Source organism: Rhinopithecus roxellana, chromosome 12, assembly GCF_007565055.1.
Source record: "Rhinopithecus roxellana isolate Shanxi Qingling chromosome 12, ASM756505v1, whole genome shotgun sequence".
Classification (NCBI taxonomy): domain Eukaryota; kingdom Metazoa; phylum Chordata; class Mammalia; order Primates; family Cercopithecidae; genus Rhinopithecus; species Rhinopithecus roxellana.
This window is the reverse complement of record NC_044560.1, coordinates 120,266,494-120,281,964: the sequence shown is the minus strand read 5'-3', so window position 1 is coordinate 120,281,964 and position 15,471 is coordinate 120,266,494. Positions and strand designations below refer to the sequence as shown.

At 45.5% G+C, this 15,471-nt stretch overlaps 1 protein-coding gene across 1 annotated transcript; it reads left to right on the top strand.

Moving 5' to 3' along the window:
• Positions 1–9,452: 9,452 nt before the first annotated feature.
• Positions 9,453–15,216, top strand: ZIM3 (zinc finger imprinted 3). Its single transcript, XM_010387022.2, has 5 exons — positions 9,453–9,467; positions 11,583–11,709; positions 12,985–13,083; positions 13,874–14,039; positions 14,205–15,216. The coding sequence occupies exons 1-5, from the start codon at positions 9,453–9,455 to the stop codon at positions 15,214–15,216; spliced, it is 1,419 nt and encodes a 472-aa protein (XP_010385324.1).
• The last annotated feature ends 255 nt before the right edge of the window (positions 15,217–15,471 follow it).

The following is a 15,471-nucleotide window of genomic DNA, read 5'->3' as shown; positions in this document are numbered from 1 at the left end:
GCATGGTGACTCATGCATGTAATACCAGAGTTTGGGGAGGCTGTGGCAGGAGTATTGCTTGAGGCTAAGAGTTCAAGACCAGCCTGGGCAACATGGCCAGACTCCATCTCGACAAACAAATTTTTCAAAAAAATTTGCCAGGTGAAGTGGCACATGCCTGTGGTCCCAACTACTTGGGAGCTGAGGTGGGAGGATTGCTTGAATCCAGGAGGTCGAGGTTGCAGTGAGCCGTGATTGCACCAATGCACTCCAGCCTGGGTGAAAAAGAGAAACCTTGTCTCAAAAAAAAAAAAAAAAAAAAAAAAAGACTTTGAAGGAAAGTGACTTACAGGGAAAGAATGTGAAGAAAACATTGGAGGCCAATGCTGTGGCTCACACCTGTAATCCCAGCACTTTGGGAGGCCGAGGCGCTTGGATCATCTGAGGTCTGGATCATCTGAGGAGTTTGAGACCAGCCTGGCCAACATGGTGAAACCCCATCTCTACTAAAAATACAAAAGATTAGCCGGGCATGTTGGCATACGTCATTAATCCCAGCTACTTGGGCGGCTGAGGCAGGAGAATCACTTGAACCCGGGAGACAGAGCTTGCAGTGAGCCAAGATCACGCCATTGTACTCCAGCCTGGGTGACAGAGCGAGATTCTGTCAAAAAAAAAAAAAAAAAAGGAAAATAAAAAAAGAAAAAAACATGGGTAGTTTGGCTAGAGCATAATAGATTTTCTGGTTTTCAAAAGTTTGAACTGCAATGAAGAAGCTGTGATGTACTGCTTTTGCAATTTTCAGTAGCAAATATGCACATAGAGAAACAACAAAATCGACACATTTGAGTACCTTTAAAAAAACACTTTATTTGCTTATCTGTAGAAGCAATTTCTCATCTGTTCAAGTGTTTTTTTTTTTTTTTTAATTTTAATATTTTCACAGAAGCTGGTCTTTTTCTTTTTCTTCTTTTTGAGACAGAGTCTCGCACTGTTGCCCAGGCTGGAGTACAGTGGCACAATCTTGGCTCACTGCAAGCTCCACCTCCCGGGTTCACACCATTCTCCTGCCTCAGCCTCCCAGGTAGCTGGGACTACAGGTGCCCGCCACCTTGCCCAGCTAATTTTTATATTTTTAGTAGAGAGGAGGTTTCACCATGTTAGGTAGGATGGTCTCCATCTCATGACCTCGTGATCTGCCTGCCTCAATGAGGTCTTTAATTTAAAAAAGATTGACCTCGTGATTCTCCTCCCTCGGCCTCCCAAAGTCCTGGGATTACCTGGCCGATACATTTTCAAAGAGTAATGATATTTTGTGTTTGTGTGGTCTTTTGCTTTTTTCTTATTTTTCTATTTTTGTGTTTAGGTTTGATGAGCAGTAACATATTTTTGTTATTTATTTATTTATTTATTTACTTACTTACTTATTTATTGTGTTTGCTGGCTGAACATCTGGGATCTGAAGAGCAGTAATGCTTTGAAGGGAATCTTTTTTTTTTTTTTTTTTGGTCTGAGAAGTAGTTCTCAACAGTGGACTTAAAATGTTCAAAATCATACTGTAAACAAATGTGCTATCACCCAGGCTTTGTTGTTCCATTTACAGAGCACAGATAGAGTAGATTTAACATAATTCTTTTCTTTGTTTGTTTTTTTGAGACACAGTCTCACTCTGTCACCCAGGCTGGAATGCAGTGGTGTGATCTTGATCTTGGCTCACTGCAGCCTCCACCTCCCAGGGTCAAGTGATTCTCTTGCCTCAGTCTCCTGAGTATCTGGGCCTACAGGCATAGGCCACCATGCTTGGCTAATTTTTTTTGTATTTTTAGTAGAGATGGGGTTTCACCATGTTGGCCAGGCTGGCCTGGAACTCCTGACCTCAAGTGATCTGCCAGCCTTGGCCTCCCAAATTGCTGGGATTAGAGGCGTGAGCCACCGCACTCGGCCAGCGCAATTCTTAGAGACTTTAAAATCTTTTAAATGGTAAGTGAGCATTGGATTAAACTCAGTCACCAGCTGCATTAATTTCATGTAAAAGAATCATCCTGTCCTTGGAAGCTTTGAGGCCAGGCATTGACTTCTCTCTACCTATAAAAATCCTAGATGGGGCCGGGCGCGGTGGCTCAAGCCTGTAATCCCAGCACTTTGGGAGGCCGAGACGGGTGGATCACGAGGTCAGGAGATCAAGACCATCCTGGCTAACACCGTGAAACCCCGTCTCTACTAAAAAATACAAAAAACTAGCTGGGCGAGGTGGCAGGCGCCTGTAGTCCCAGCTACTCGGGAGGCTGAGGCAGGAGAATGGCGTAAACCCGGGAGGCGGAGCTTGCAGTGAGCTGAGATCCGGCCACTGCACTCCAGCCTGGGCGATAGAGAGAGATTCTGTCTCAAAAAAAAAAAAAAAAAAAAAAAAAATCCTAGATGGAATCTCCTTGTAATAGAAGGCTTTTTCATCTACATTGAAAATCTGTTTTGAGCCAACTGCAGTGGCTCATGCCTGTAATACCAGCATTTTGGGAGGCTGAGATGGGAGGATCACTTGGGGCCAAGAGTTTGAGACCAGCCTGGGCAACATAGTGAGACCCTGTCTCTAAAAAAATAAAAAATAAAAAAGGCCAGTGCAGTGGCTCAGCAAAAAACAAAAAGATGTAAATCACTCCACCCCTTTCAGTTCACCCTCAGGCTTGCTCTGTCCCTCAGGCTGGAATGCAGTGGTAAGATCCTTGCTCACTGTATCCTTGACCTCTTGGGCTCAATTGATCCTCCCACCTCAGCCTCCCAAGTATCTGGGACTACAGGAGTCCACCATGGTGGCTGGGATTCAGGTGTGAAACACCGGGCTGGCTGGGTCATTTTCTTTTTCTTTTTTCTTTTCTTTTTTTTTTTTTTTTTGAGACGGAGTCTCCCTCTGTCGCCCAGGCTAGCGTGCAGTGGCACGATCTCAGCTCACTGCAACCTCCACATTTTGGGTTCAAGCGATTCTCTGGCCTCAGCCTCTTGAGTAGCTGAGTAGCTGGGACTACAGGTGTGCACCACCATGCCTGGCTAAATTTTATATTTTTAGTAGAGACAGGATTTCACCATGTTGGCCAGGCTGGTCTTGAACTGCTGACCCCAGGTGATCTGCCTGCCTCAGCCTCCCAAAGTGCTGGGACTACAGGCTTGAGCCACTGCATACTGCCAAGGGTCATTTGCTAATACGATCTTTGGGTACCTCTTCTCTTGGGAGGAGGTCTAGTCAGGTGCATCCTGTCCCATGAAGTCTGGTTTAATCTCTCAGAATTCAGTTGGACACTCAATTTTGGAACATATCCATGTCTGCAGGCAAGGGCAGGTAGCCTGTGTTTAAATTCAACACCCAGACTAGGGTGGGGCTGGATTGGCATGTTGATCTCATTTTGAGAGTGTTAGTACCACTGAAGAGATTTTGCCGGTTGGAGATTGCAGCCTGAATACTTTCTGTTGGGTGGAGAGCGCTTTAAGACATTATTCCACCTCCGTTGGCCCTATTTCTTTTTTCTTTTCCTTTCTTTTTTGTTTGAAACGGAGTCTCGCTCTGTTGCCTGGGCTGGAGTGCAGTGGCACAATCTTGGTTCACTGTAGCCTCCGTCTCCCGGGTTCAAGCGATTCTCCTGCCTCAGCCTCCCAAGTAGCTGGGATTACTGGCACGTGCCAACATGACCAGCTAATTTTTGCATTTTTAGTAGAGACAGGGTTTCCCAATGTTGGCCAGGCTGGTCTTGAACTCCTGTCCTCCCAAAGTGCTGGGATTACAGGCATGAGCCACCGTGCCCAGGCAATTTTTTGTTGTTTTACTGTATTTTCATCCTCTGTGACATTTGGATAATGTTTCCCATGCTTTCTATTTCAAAGTTAAGATAAAAAATTTTTACTTGTAGGAACTTAAAAAAATTTCCATTGGAAACAGATTGGGCAGATTGGAAAATTAAGCTTTCACAATCACAATTTTTGTGAGAGTTCATTCGGTCTTGGAGAAGTCGAGGAAAGAATTGGGAATTGAAATTTCGACGTGGCCTGATAGGACCAGGTGGGGCTTTTGAGAGGAAGTGAGTGTTTTGGGTTGTTTCTTGACTGGATTACTATTCGGAATACAGCGGGTAGGGGGCCCATTAAGTTTTAGTCGTTCGTCTAGCTTTTCAGTATACGTGTGTGGATCCTCCACGGGGGCCTGCTCCGCACTGCTCTGCGTTCCACCGGGGCAATTGCCTACCGGGAGCTCTCTCAGGATCCGCGTCGTTCAAGCTGGCCCGAGTCCCCCCACTGGCTGAATAAAAAACCACTTCCTTCTTTTTTTTTTTTTTTTTTTTTTTTTGAGACGGAGTCTCGCTCTGTGGCCCAGGCTGGAGTGCAGTGGCCGGATCTCGGCTCACTGCAAGCTCCGCCTCCCGGGTTCCCGCCATTCTCCTGTCTCAGCCTCCCAAGTAGCTGGGACTACAGGCGCCCGCCACCTCGCCCAGCTAGTTTTTTGTATTTTTTAGTAGAGACGGGGTTTCACCGGGTTAGCCAGGATGGTCTTGATCTCCTGACCTCGTGATCCACCCGTCTGGGCCTCCCAGAGTGCTGGGATTACTCTTCCTTCTTTAATCCGGTGTCTGAGGAGTTTTGTCTACCGCTGGTCCTGCTACACATGCCTTTTCATTTTCAGTCCCTTTCAGAAGAAAAGACCACAGGCATCAGAAATCAATCAATTTGCTAATTTATGCCAGATTCCAGTGGAGGTAAGCTGATTTTGTTTCTCCCTGAAAAAGCCAAATGTCTGGGTTTTCTTTCTTTCTTTCTTTCTTTTTTTTTTTTTTTTTTTTTTTTTTTTTTTTGCATTTTTACTTAGTTTCATTTTTCTACCGCTCCTATTTGCGGAATAAGCCAGATGTTTTACATTGGTACATTAGATTTTTTGTTTTGTTTTTGAGATGGAGTCTCGCTCTGTCACCCAGGCTGGAGTGCAGTGGCATGATCTCGGCTCACTGCAACCTCCACCTCCCAGGTCCAAGTGATTCTCCTGCCTCAGCCTCCCAAGTAGCTGGGATTACAGGCGCACACCACCACGCCCAGCTAATTTTGTGTATTTTTAGTAGAGACGGGGTTTCACCATGTTGGCCAGGCTGGTTTCCAACTCCTGACCTCAGGTGATCCACTCGCCTCGGCCTCCCAAAGTGCTGGGATTACAGGTGTGAGCCACCGCACCCTGGCCTAGATTTTTTTTTTTTAATTGTCATATTCAAAAGTGATGCTCCCAGGACACCCAAAATTATTTTCGTGGTCCTCCAATCCTCAGCATTATTGGTGGCCCACAGCTACCTCTGAAAACTTTTTTTATTGACAAATAATAATTGTGTTTATTTATGGGGTACAATGTGATGTTTTGATGCATGTTTGCATTGGAGGATGATTAAATCAAGCTAATTAGTCTTTTTTGTGGTGAAACCATTTACAATTTACAATTTACTCTTTTTTAAAAGTATATATATTTTTTGTTTTTTATATATATGTATAAAAGTATATATATATTTGAAAGAATATATATAGTTTTTTGTTCCTCAAACTTTAATAAACATTAAAGTTGTGCCCGGCAAGTTTACTCTTTTTTAAAACATATTTACTTATTTAAAACTTTATTCCTGGCTGGGTGTGGTGGCTCATGCATGTAATCCCAGGATTTGGGGAGGCTGAGGGAGGAGGACTGCTTGAGCCCAGGAGTTTGAGACCAGCTTGGGCGACATAGCAAGATCCCTTCTCTACAAAAAATAAAAAGTTAGCTGATGTGGTAGCATGCGCCCATAGTCTTAGCTATTCAGGAGGCCGAGGTAGGAGGATTGCTTCAGCTGGAGATTTTTAAACTGCTGGGAGCCGGGATCACACCACTGCACTCCAGCCTGGGTGACAGCATGAGACCCTGCCTCAATAACATAAAATAAAAATAAAAACTTTATTATTTAAACAGAGACAGGGGTTTCACTATGTGCACAGGCTGGTCTCAAACTCCTGGGCTTGGCCGGGTGTGGTGGTTCACGCCTATAATCCCAGTACTTTGGGAGGCTGAGGGGGGTGGATCACTTGAGGTCAGGAGTTTAAGACAAGCCTGAACAGCATGGTGAAACCCTGTCTCTACTAAAAATGCAAAAATGAGTTGGGCATGGTGGTGCGTGCCTGTAATCCCAGCTACACAGGAGGCTGAGGCAGGGGAATCCCTTGAACCCGGGTGGCAGAGGTTGCTGTGAGCCGAGACTATGCCACTGCTCTCCAGCCTGGGTGACAGAGCAAGACTTGGTCTAAAAAAAAAAAAAAGTAACTCCTGGGCTCAAGTGATCCTCCCACGTTGGCCTTCCAAAGTGCTGGGATTATAGGTGTGAGCTACCACGCCTGGCCCAAATCTACTCTTTTAGCAAACAATTACCAATGATCCAGCTATCCCACTTATGGCAAAGCTGAAGGGACTATCTGCATCCCGTGTTCACTGCGGCGTTATTCATCATGACCACAGCTGCTTCAGGATTCACGGTTTCTGCTCTCAGCCTTCCTCACTGTGCTCTAACTGATCTGATGCTTGCTACATCGTCTTTGCACAGGCTTGCTTTTTTTTTTTTTTTTTTTTTTTTTAGCTTGAGTCTTGCTCTGTCGCCCAGGCTAGAGTGCAGTGGCATGATCTTGGCTCACTGCAACCTCCGCCTCCCGGGTTCAAGTGATCCTCTTGCCTCAGCCTCCTGAGTAGCTGGGATTACATGCGGGCACCACCATACCCGGCTAATTTTTGTATTTTTAGTAGAGATGGGATTTCATCATGTTGGCTAGGCTGGTCTTGAACTTCTGACCTCAGTTGATCTGCCCACCTTGGCCTCCCAAAGTGCTGGGATTATAGGCGTGAGCCACCGCACCCAGTGACAAGTTTTTAAAATTTTAAATTAATTTTTTTTTTGTAGAGATGGGGTCTCACTATGTTGCCCAGGCTGATCTCAAACTCCCAGGCTCAACCAATCCTCCCATCCAACTGGGATTACAGGTTCGAACCACTGTGCCCAGCCCTGTTTTTTTTTATTTCAATAGTTTTTGGGGTATAGGTCGTTTTTAGTGACATGGATGAGTTTTTTTTGTAGTGAATTCTGAGATTTTCACGCACCCATCACCTGAGCAGTGTACTGTGTACTCAGTATGATGCCTTTTAATAATATAACTTATTAATGTTGGAAATTCTAAGCAATTTCATTGATAAATAGTCCTGCCTCCTCACCACCTTGCCCTCCAAAAACTTTTGTAGGTATAAATTTAAAATAACTGCCTGTATTCAGAGGCAGTTATTTAAATAGTCAAATAACTGCTCCTACCTACTATCGTTATGTTTTTTGCTTGTTTATGAAAAATCCCCAGACGCTGAAAAGGGAGAGAACGGACATTTCAAGGTGTTAAACTTTGCTGCGTGTCAGTGAAATCTATGTCACTGTTAAGTTTTCAGTGTTTCTATTTGCCTCACTTTTAGGAGTGATCAGAAAAGATTAAGATTTTTTTTTTTTTTTTTTGAGACGGAGTCTCGCTCTGTTGCCTGGGCTGGAGTGCAGTGGCCGGATCTCAGCTCACTGCAAGCTCCGCTTCCCGGGTTTACGCCATTCTCCTGCCTCAGCCTCCTGAGTAGCTGGGACTACCGGCGCCCACCACCTCGCCCGGCTAGTTTTTTGTATTTTTTTTTTTTTTTTTAGTAGAGATGGGGTTTCATCCGTGTTAGCCAGGATGGTCTCGATCTCCTGACCTCATGATTCGCCCGTCTCGGCCTCCCAAAGTGCTGGGATTACAGGCTTGAGCCACCGTGCCTGGCCAGATTAAGATCTTTTTTTGCTGTTGTTTGTCTGTTTTTCCATTCATTTCTCATAGTGTCTGCTTTATCATTTTGCCATTATCTGGCGGCAAAGCCATGTATAACTGGTAGATTTTCCTTAAGGATTTCACCTTTTATCATTATGTTGTACTTAAAAAACACAAAACTCATGCATTTTTTCTTCCTACACTTGATCTTAGCCAAAAGACAGAGAAGTGACTGAAGTCTGTTTTTTCCGATAATCATATTGTGACTTCTACTTTTTTCTGTGCATTTTTACAGTGTTAGCTGATAATTTTAATATTAACTTAATTTATATTATTTTGTGTGGTTCTATTGTATACCACAATACAGTTGTGCTTTACTTTTGCATACTACTGGAGAATACTTTTTTTTTTTTGAGGTGGAGTCTTGCTTTGTTGCCCAGCCTGAAGTGCAGTGACGCAATCTTGGCTCATGGCAACCTCTGCCTTCCAGGTTCAGGTGGTTCTCCTGCCTCAGCCTCCCGAGTAGCAGGGATCACAGGCATGTGCCATCACACACAGCTAATTTTTGTATTTTTAGCAAAGACGGGGTTTCTCCATATTGGCCAGGCTGATCTCGAACTTCTGACCTCAGGTGATCCACCTGCCTTGGCCTCCCAAAGTGCTAGGATGACAGGCGTGAGCCACCGCGCCTGGCTATGGAGACATTTTTGATTGTCACAACTGGGTGTTTGCCTGTTTACTACTGGCATTTAGTGGGTGTAGGCCAGGATTACTGCTCGACATCCTGCAGTGAACGGGATAGCACCTCACAACAGAATAATCTGGTTGAATATTCCATAGCCCAGAAGTCGAGAAGCCCTTGCTTATATCAATTGATAATATCTTCCCTTTGATTCCTAAAGTTATAAATTTGTCTTTTTAAAAAAATCCTCCCTCCCTCCCTTCCTCCCTCCCTCCCTCCCTCCCTCCCTTCCTTCCTTCCTTCCTTCCTTCCTTCCTTCCTTCCTTCCTTCCTTCCTTCCTTCCTTCCTTCTCTCCCTCCCTCCCTTCCTTCCTCTCTCTCTCTCTTTTTTTTTGAGGTCTTGATACGTAGCCCAGGCTTGTCTTGAACTCCTGGCCTCAAGCAATCCTCCCAGTGTCCCAAAGTGCTGGAGTTTCAGATATGAGTTGATGTGCCCAATATTTGCTTCTATTTTTTTTTTTTTTTTTTTTTTTTTTGAGACGGAGTCTTGCTCTGTCGCCCAGGCTGGAGTGCAGTGGCCGGATCTCAGCTCACTGCAAGCTCCGCCTCCCGGGTTTACGCCATTCTCCTGTAGCTGGGACTACAGGCGCCCGCCACCACGCCCGGCTAGTTTTTTGTATTTTTTAGTAGAGACGGGGTTTCACCGTGTTAGCCAGGATGGTCTCGATTTCCTGACCTCATGATCCGCCCGTCTCGGCCTCCCAAAGTGCTGGGATTACAGGCTTGAGCCACCGCGCCCGGCCTATTTGCTTCTATTTTTTAAAAAATAAATTAATAAGTGAAGATGTAGTTAGCCTGGGTGTGGAGCATTCTACACTGGGTGATCCCCAAGTTCCAAAGCAATTATGCTGTTTCATGGTTCTTTTCTATTTTCCCTCAGATCTGCTTTCCCAAGACTTTACTGATTGGTAAAGAACAGGAAATGAACAATTTCCAGGTGAGTTTTTCAAACAAATCTAAATGCTCATAATGAACAAACATATGACCCATGTTCCTGTTGCTCAGAATTAACCTCCGCTAACCTTTTGGCATATTTTCCTCCTTCCTTCCATACTTTTATTAAAAGGTAACACACACTCTACTTTCTCCTTTCCTATCAAAGCTAAAACATTTCAAGTAAAGCTCAAGGCCTGGCACGGTTGCTCACACCTGTAATCCAGCATTTTGGGAGGCCGAGGCAGGTGAATCGCTTGAGTTCAGGAGTTTGAAACCAACCTGGGCAACATGGTGAGATCCCATCTCTACAAAAACTTAGCTGGGTGTGGTGGCATACACCTGTAGGCTCAGCTACACTGGAGGACAAAGTGGGAAAATCCCTGAACCTGGGAGGTTGAGGCTGCAGTGGGCCATGATCGTGCCACTGCACTCCAGCCTGGGAGACAGAGCGAGACCCTGTCTCAAAAAAAAAAAAAAAAAAATTCTTGGTTACAGAAACACCAGGGGTTTGGTCTAGGTCTTGCTACTGGCTGCACAGAAAGGTAATGACTGAGACAATAGGTATTGCCAAGGAAGAAGCTTTAATCAGCTGCCCTAGCTGATTAAGAAGAATGGGAGCTCAGGCTCAAATCCTTCTCCCAGACTCACTAAAACTAGGGGTTTATATAGCACGAAAGAAATGTAACAATGTGGCCAGGCGCGGTGGCTCAAGCCTGTAATCCCAGCACTTTGGGAGGCTGAGGCAGGCAGATCACGAGGTCAGGAAATTGAGACCATCCTGGCTAACACGGTGAAACCCTGTCTCTACTAGCCACCACATCTGGCTAGTTTTTGTATTTTTAGTAGAGATGGGGTTTCATCATGTTGGTCAGGCTGGTCTTGAACTCTTGACCTCGGGTGATCTGCCTGACTTGGCCTCCCAAAATGCTGGGATTACAGGCGTGAGCCACTGTGCCCAACCTATATTAAAATAATAATTTCTGCCGGGCGCGGTGGCTCAAGCCTGTAATCCCAGCACTTTGGGAGGCCGAGACGGGCGGATCACGAGGTCAGGAGATCGAGACCATCCTGGCTAACACGGTGAAACCCCGTCTCTACTAAAAACACAAAAAATTAGCCGGGCGAGGTGGCGGGCGCCTGTAGTCCCAGCTGCTCGGGAGGCTGAGGCAGGAGAATGGCGTGAACCCGGGAGGCGGAGCTTACAGTGAGCTGAGATCCGGCCACTGCACTCCAGCCTGGGTGACAGCGAGACTCCGTCTCAAAAAAAAAAATAATAATAAAATAAAATAAAATAAAATAAAATAATAATTTCTAATAGAGGCAGAATATTTTAAAGAAAAATAGAAAAAAAAATAAAAATAAAATTTTCTTTTCTTTTTTTTTTTGAGACGGAGTTTCGCTCTTGTCGCCCAGGCTGGAGTGCAGTGGTGTGATCTTGGCTCACTGCAACCTCCCTCTCCTGTGTCAAGCGATTCTTCTGCCTCGGTCTCCTGAGTAGCTGGGATTACAGGTGCACCCCACCACGCCTGGCTAATTTTTTTGTATTTTTAGTGGAGACGGGGTTTCTTCATGTTGGCCAGGCTAGTTCAAACTCCTGACCTCAGGTGATCACTCTCCTCAGCTTCCCAAAGTGTAAGGATTACAGGTGTGAGCCACCACACCTGGCCAAAATAAAATTTTCTTTGAGATGGGGGTTTTACTATGTTGCCCAGATAGCCTCAAACTCCTGGTCTCGAGCAATCCTCCTGCCTTGGCCTTCCAAAATGTTGGGATGACAGGTATGATCATATGACACCATACTCGGCCTCTGGCTTACTCTAAGGAAAAGATGACAACGTGGATTAACGAATGGTGGAGAAGATGGAAACTAATGGCTGGGTTTGAGATTCAGGAAGTAAAATTGGTGGGACTAGAGGGTAGGGAACGATGGCAGTGTCGTGAGTAGGTCTAAGGTTTATGGCTCATTGGCAAGATCCTCTGGGCACAATTTATTTTCGTCCAGAGTAGAGCGAATTATGGACATGATGAAAGCTTGGTTCAGCAGAAATAAGTTTCTGTATCCCCCGCCGCAGGATTCCGTGGCATTTTTATACCGATTGGGAATCTGTTGTTACAGGGAGGAGTGACCTTCGAGGATGTCACTGTGAACTTCACCAAGGGGGAGTGGCAGCGGCTGAATCCCGAACAGAGAAACTTGTACAGGGATGTGATGCTGGAGAATTACAGCAATCTTGTCTCTGTGGGTAAGGACGGTTTCCCGGGCAGGGGAACTCAAAACCTAAGGTGTGAAACACACAGACACCCCATGGCTGGCCGAATAGGGTTGGCACAGAGGTGCTCCTCACTTTGCATATATTTTTGTAGAGCTGGGACTAGGGTGGGGCAAGTGAAATGTACCAAGTCCTGCATTTAAGGAGCCCCCATCCTCAGGGTCATGCAAGTGCCCGGAGAATGAGTGAGGGTCTCTGTAAGTTTTGTGGGCTGGATGCCCCACCCATCACCCTACCCCTGGTCTTGATTTTTGGAAAAGCTTTATCCTCCAAGAAGAAAAATCATTTCCTTTCTTCCTTCCCCTTCCCTCCCTCCCTCCCTCCCTCCCTCCCTCCCTCCTTCCCTTCCTTCCTTCCTTCCTTCGTTTTACCTTCCCTCCCTCCATCCCTCTCTCCCTTCCTCTCTCTTTCTTTCCTTTCTCCCAATACGGTCTGGCTCTGTCACCAAGGCTGGAGTACAGTGGTGCAATCATAGCTTACTAGTAATTTTTTATTTTATTTTATTTTTGGAGACAGAGTCTCGCCCTGTCGCCCAGGCTGGAGTGCAGTGGTGTGATCTCTGCTCACTGCAACCTCTGCCTCCCAGGTTCAAGTGATTTTCCTGCCTTAGCCTCCCGAATAGCTAGGATTACAGGCGCACACCACCATGCCTGGCTAATTTTTGTATTTTTTGCACAGACGGGGTTTCTCCATGTTGGTCAGGCTAGTATCAAACTCCTGACCTCAGATGACCTGCCTGCCTCAGCCTCCCGAAGTTCTGGGATTACAGGCACGAGCCACTGTGCCTGGCGTCACTGCAACATTGACTTGGGGGACCTGGGCTCAAGCCATCCTCTCACCCCAGCCTCCTGAATAGCTGAGACCACACACGTGCACCACCACACATGGCTTTGGTTTTGTAGAGACTGGTTCTTGCTATCTGCATGTAACATGTAACATGTTGGTCTCCAATTCGTGGGCTTAAGCAATTCTCCTGTCTCCGCCTCCCAAAGTGCTGGGACTACAGGCATGAGCCACCATGCCCAGCCCAGAAAAAGCATTCTTTGTTTAGTTTGACTGCTCGTGTGCATTCCCTCAAACTGTCCATCCACACAACTCCCTGCAACCAATGGCACATACCTGCACACTGACATACAAATGCTCACACTCACAAATATTCACACATGTATACGCAAGCACTCATATACACTCACACACTCGCACAAACAACTCACACATCCACAAACATCAAGGTATCTTCCATCACAGGACGAGTGGAAACCACCAAACCCGACGTGATCTTGAGGTTGGAGCAAGGAAAGGAGCCATGGTTGGTGGAAGAGGAAGTGCTGAGAAATGGCCGTCCAGGTAGGTGACCAGGAGAGCACTGTGTGTCAGTGTTGCATAGAAGCCGATCTGGTGCTTCTAAATGATGAAGTCATTTGGCAGCAAGCAGAGCCGGCTGTGACTTCCTGCGAGTGCTGGAAGAAATCTCCAGATATTTTTATCTCCACTCAGAAATGTTCTTTACATTCTTCTCTGAGTTTTCCTTTGCAGGCAAACTTTCTTTTTTTTTTTTTTTCTTTCTTGAGACCGAGTCTCACTCTGTCGCCCAGGCTGGAGTGCAGTGGCGTGGTCTCAGGTGACTGCAATCTCCACGTCCCGGGTTCAAACGATTCTCCTGCCTCAGCCTCCTGAGTAGCTGGGATTACAGGCGTGTGCCACCACGCCTGGCTAATTTTTTGTATTTTTAGTAGAGACGGGGTTTCGCCATGTTGGTCAGGCTGGTCTCGAACTCTTGACCTCAGGCGATCCACTTGCCTTGGCCTCCCAAAGTGCTGGGATTACAGGTGTGAGTCACCACGCCTGGCCTGACAAACTCTCTTAATCTCCCTCTCCATGGTATCCCTGGGCTCTCACCTGGTCCCCGTGCACTAGGTCTACGTTGCTCAGTCCTTTACAGATAGACACGTGATAGCTTCATGTAACATTAGTTCACCTAGAACTCTAACAGAGCTGACATTAACTTTGGTTTCTCATAGACGTTAGGTTTGAAGCCAGAATGATCACCACAATAGATTGTTTATGGCATTTTATTCCAAGCATGTGAGTGGAACGTTTTACACGCGACATTTTTTTTTTTTGTATTCCATTTTAGAAAAAAACGGGGACGTTGGAGGACAGATTTGGAAGCCCCAGGATGTGAAAGAGAGTCTCGCAAGAGAAGTCCCACCAATCAATAAGGAAATGCTGACTACGCAGAAAGCCGTAGAACGTACCGGATCTAAGAAAATACTTGAACTGGGCATAGATAATGTTTCTTCCAGACTCAGATTCCCACCAATCAATAAGGAAATGCTGACTACGCAGAAAGCCGTAGAACGTACCGGATCTAAGAAAATACTTGAACTGGGCATAGATAATGTTTCTTCCAGACTCAGATTCCTCGAATGTGACCCGTTTGAAAGGCATTTGAGCCACAATTTACATTTGAAAAGCTATGTACAAAATGATTCTCACAACGATAATGGATACAGAAAATTAGTTGGTGAGAATCCATCCAAATTTGTAGGAAACCAGCTTAAATGTGATGCCTGCAGAAAGTCATTCGGTTCAGAGTCGCGCCTTCAGAGTCATCTGAGGCGGCATGCTGGTCAGAAATCCTTTGAATGTCGTCGCTGTGGAAGAGCATTCGGGGAGAAGTGGAAGCTTGATAAACATCAGAAAACGCATGCAGAGGCCAGGCCCTATAAATGTGAGAAATGTGGAAACACCTACAAGCAGAAGTCAAATCTCCTTCAACATCAGAGAGTGCATACTAAAGAGAAACCCTATCAATGTAAGACATGTGGAAAAGCCTTTTCTTGGAAATCATCCTGCATTAATCATGAGAAAATTCATAATGCCGAGAAATCCTATCAGTGTCATGAATGTGAGAAATCCTTCAGGCAGAACTCAACCCTCCTTCAACATAAAAAAGTTCACACTGGACAAAAACCCTTTCAGTGTCCGGACTGTGGAAGGGCTTTCATTTACAAGTCAGATCTTGTGAAACACCAGAGAACACACACGGGAGAGAAACCCTATAAATGTAGCGTATGTGAGAAGGCCTTTTCCCAGAAATCCAATGTCATCGATCATGAGAAAATTCACACTGGGAAGAGAGCTTACGAGTGTGATCTATGTGGAAATACCTTCATCCAGAAGAAAAACCTCATTCAACATAAAAAAATCCATACTGGGGAAAAGCCCTATGAGTGTAATAAATGTGGAAAAGCCTTCCTTCAGAAGTCAAACCTTCACACCCATCAGAAGACTCACAGCGGAGAGAGGACCTACAGATGTAGTGAATGTGGAAAAACCTTCAACCGGAAATTAAACCTTAGTTTGCATAAAAAAACCCATACTGGACAAAAACCTTATGAATGTTCCGAATGTGGTAAAGCCTTTGCTGACAAGTCATACCTTGTTAGGCACCAGAAAAGAATTCACTCCAGATAGGAGCCCCATGCACTTAAAAACACATGGGAAAATATGGTCGCCTGGAATTGTCACCCCAGAATTCATGTTGAAATGGCCTGTAATTTGGAGGCTGTTTTTGAAGGTAGCGAGGCTTTATTATGCACAGTGTCCTTTGAACACCGATTTGGCATACTCACTCAGCAAATATGTATGAAGCATAAATATTTACTCGATGCCTTTTGTGCACCAGGGACTCTTAAACACTGCAGATATAGCAATAAACCAAATGTGCTA

Excerpts from the sequence above, each read along its gene's own strand:
- ZIM3 (XM_010387022.2), top strand. Across the intron at positions 11,710-12,984 it reads CAGCAATCTTGTCTCTGTGG|GACGAGTGGAAACCACCAAA; the intron begins GTAAGGACGGTT and ends CTTCCATCACAG. Across the intron at positions 13,084-13,873 it reads GCTGAGAAATGGCCGTCCAG|AAAAAAACGGGGACGTTGGA; the intron begins GTAGGTGACCAG and ends ATTCCATTTTAG.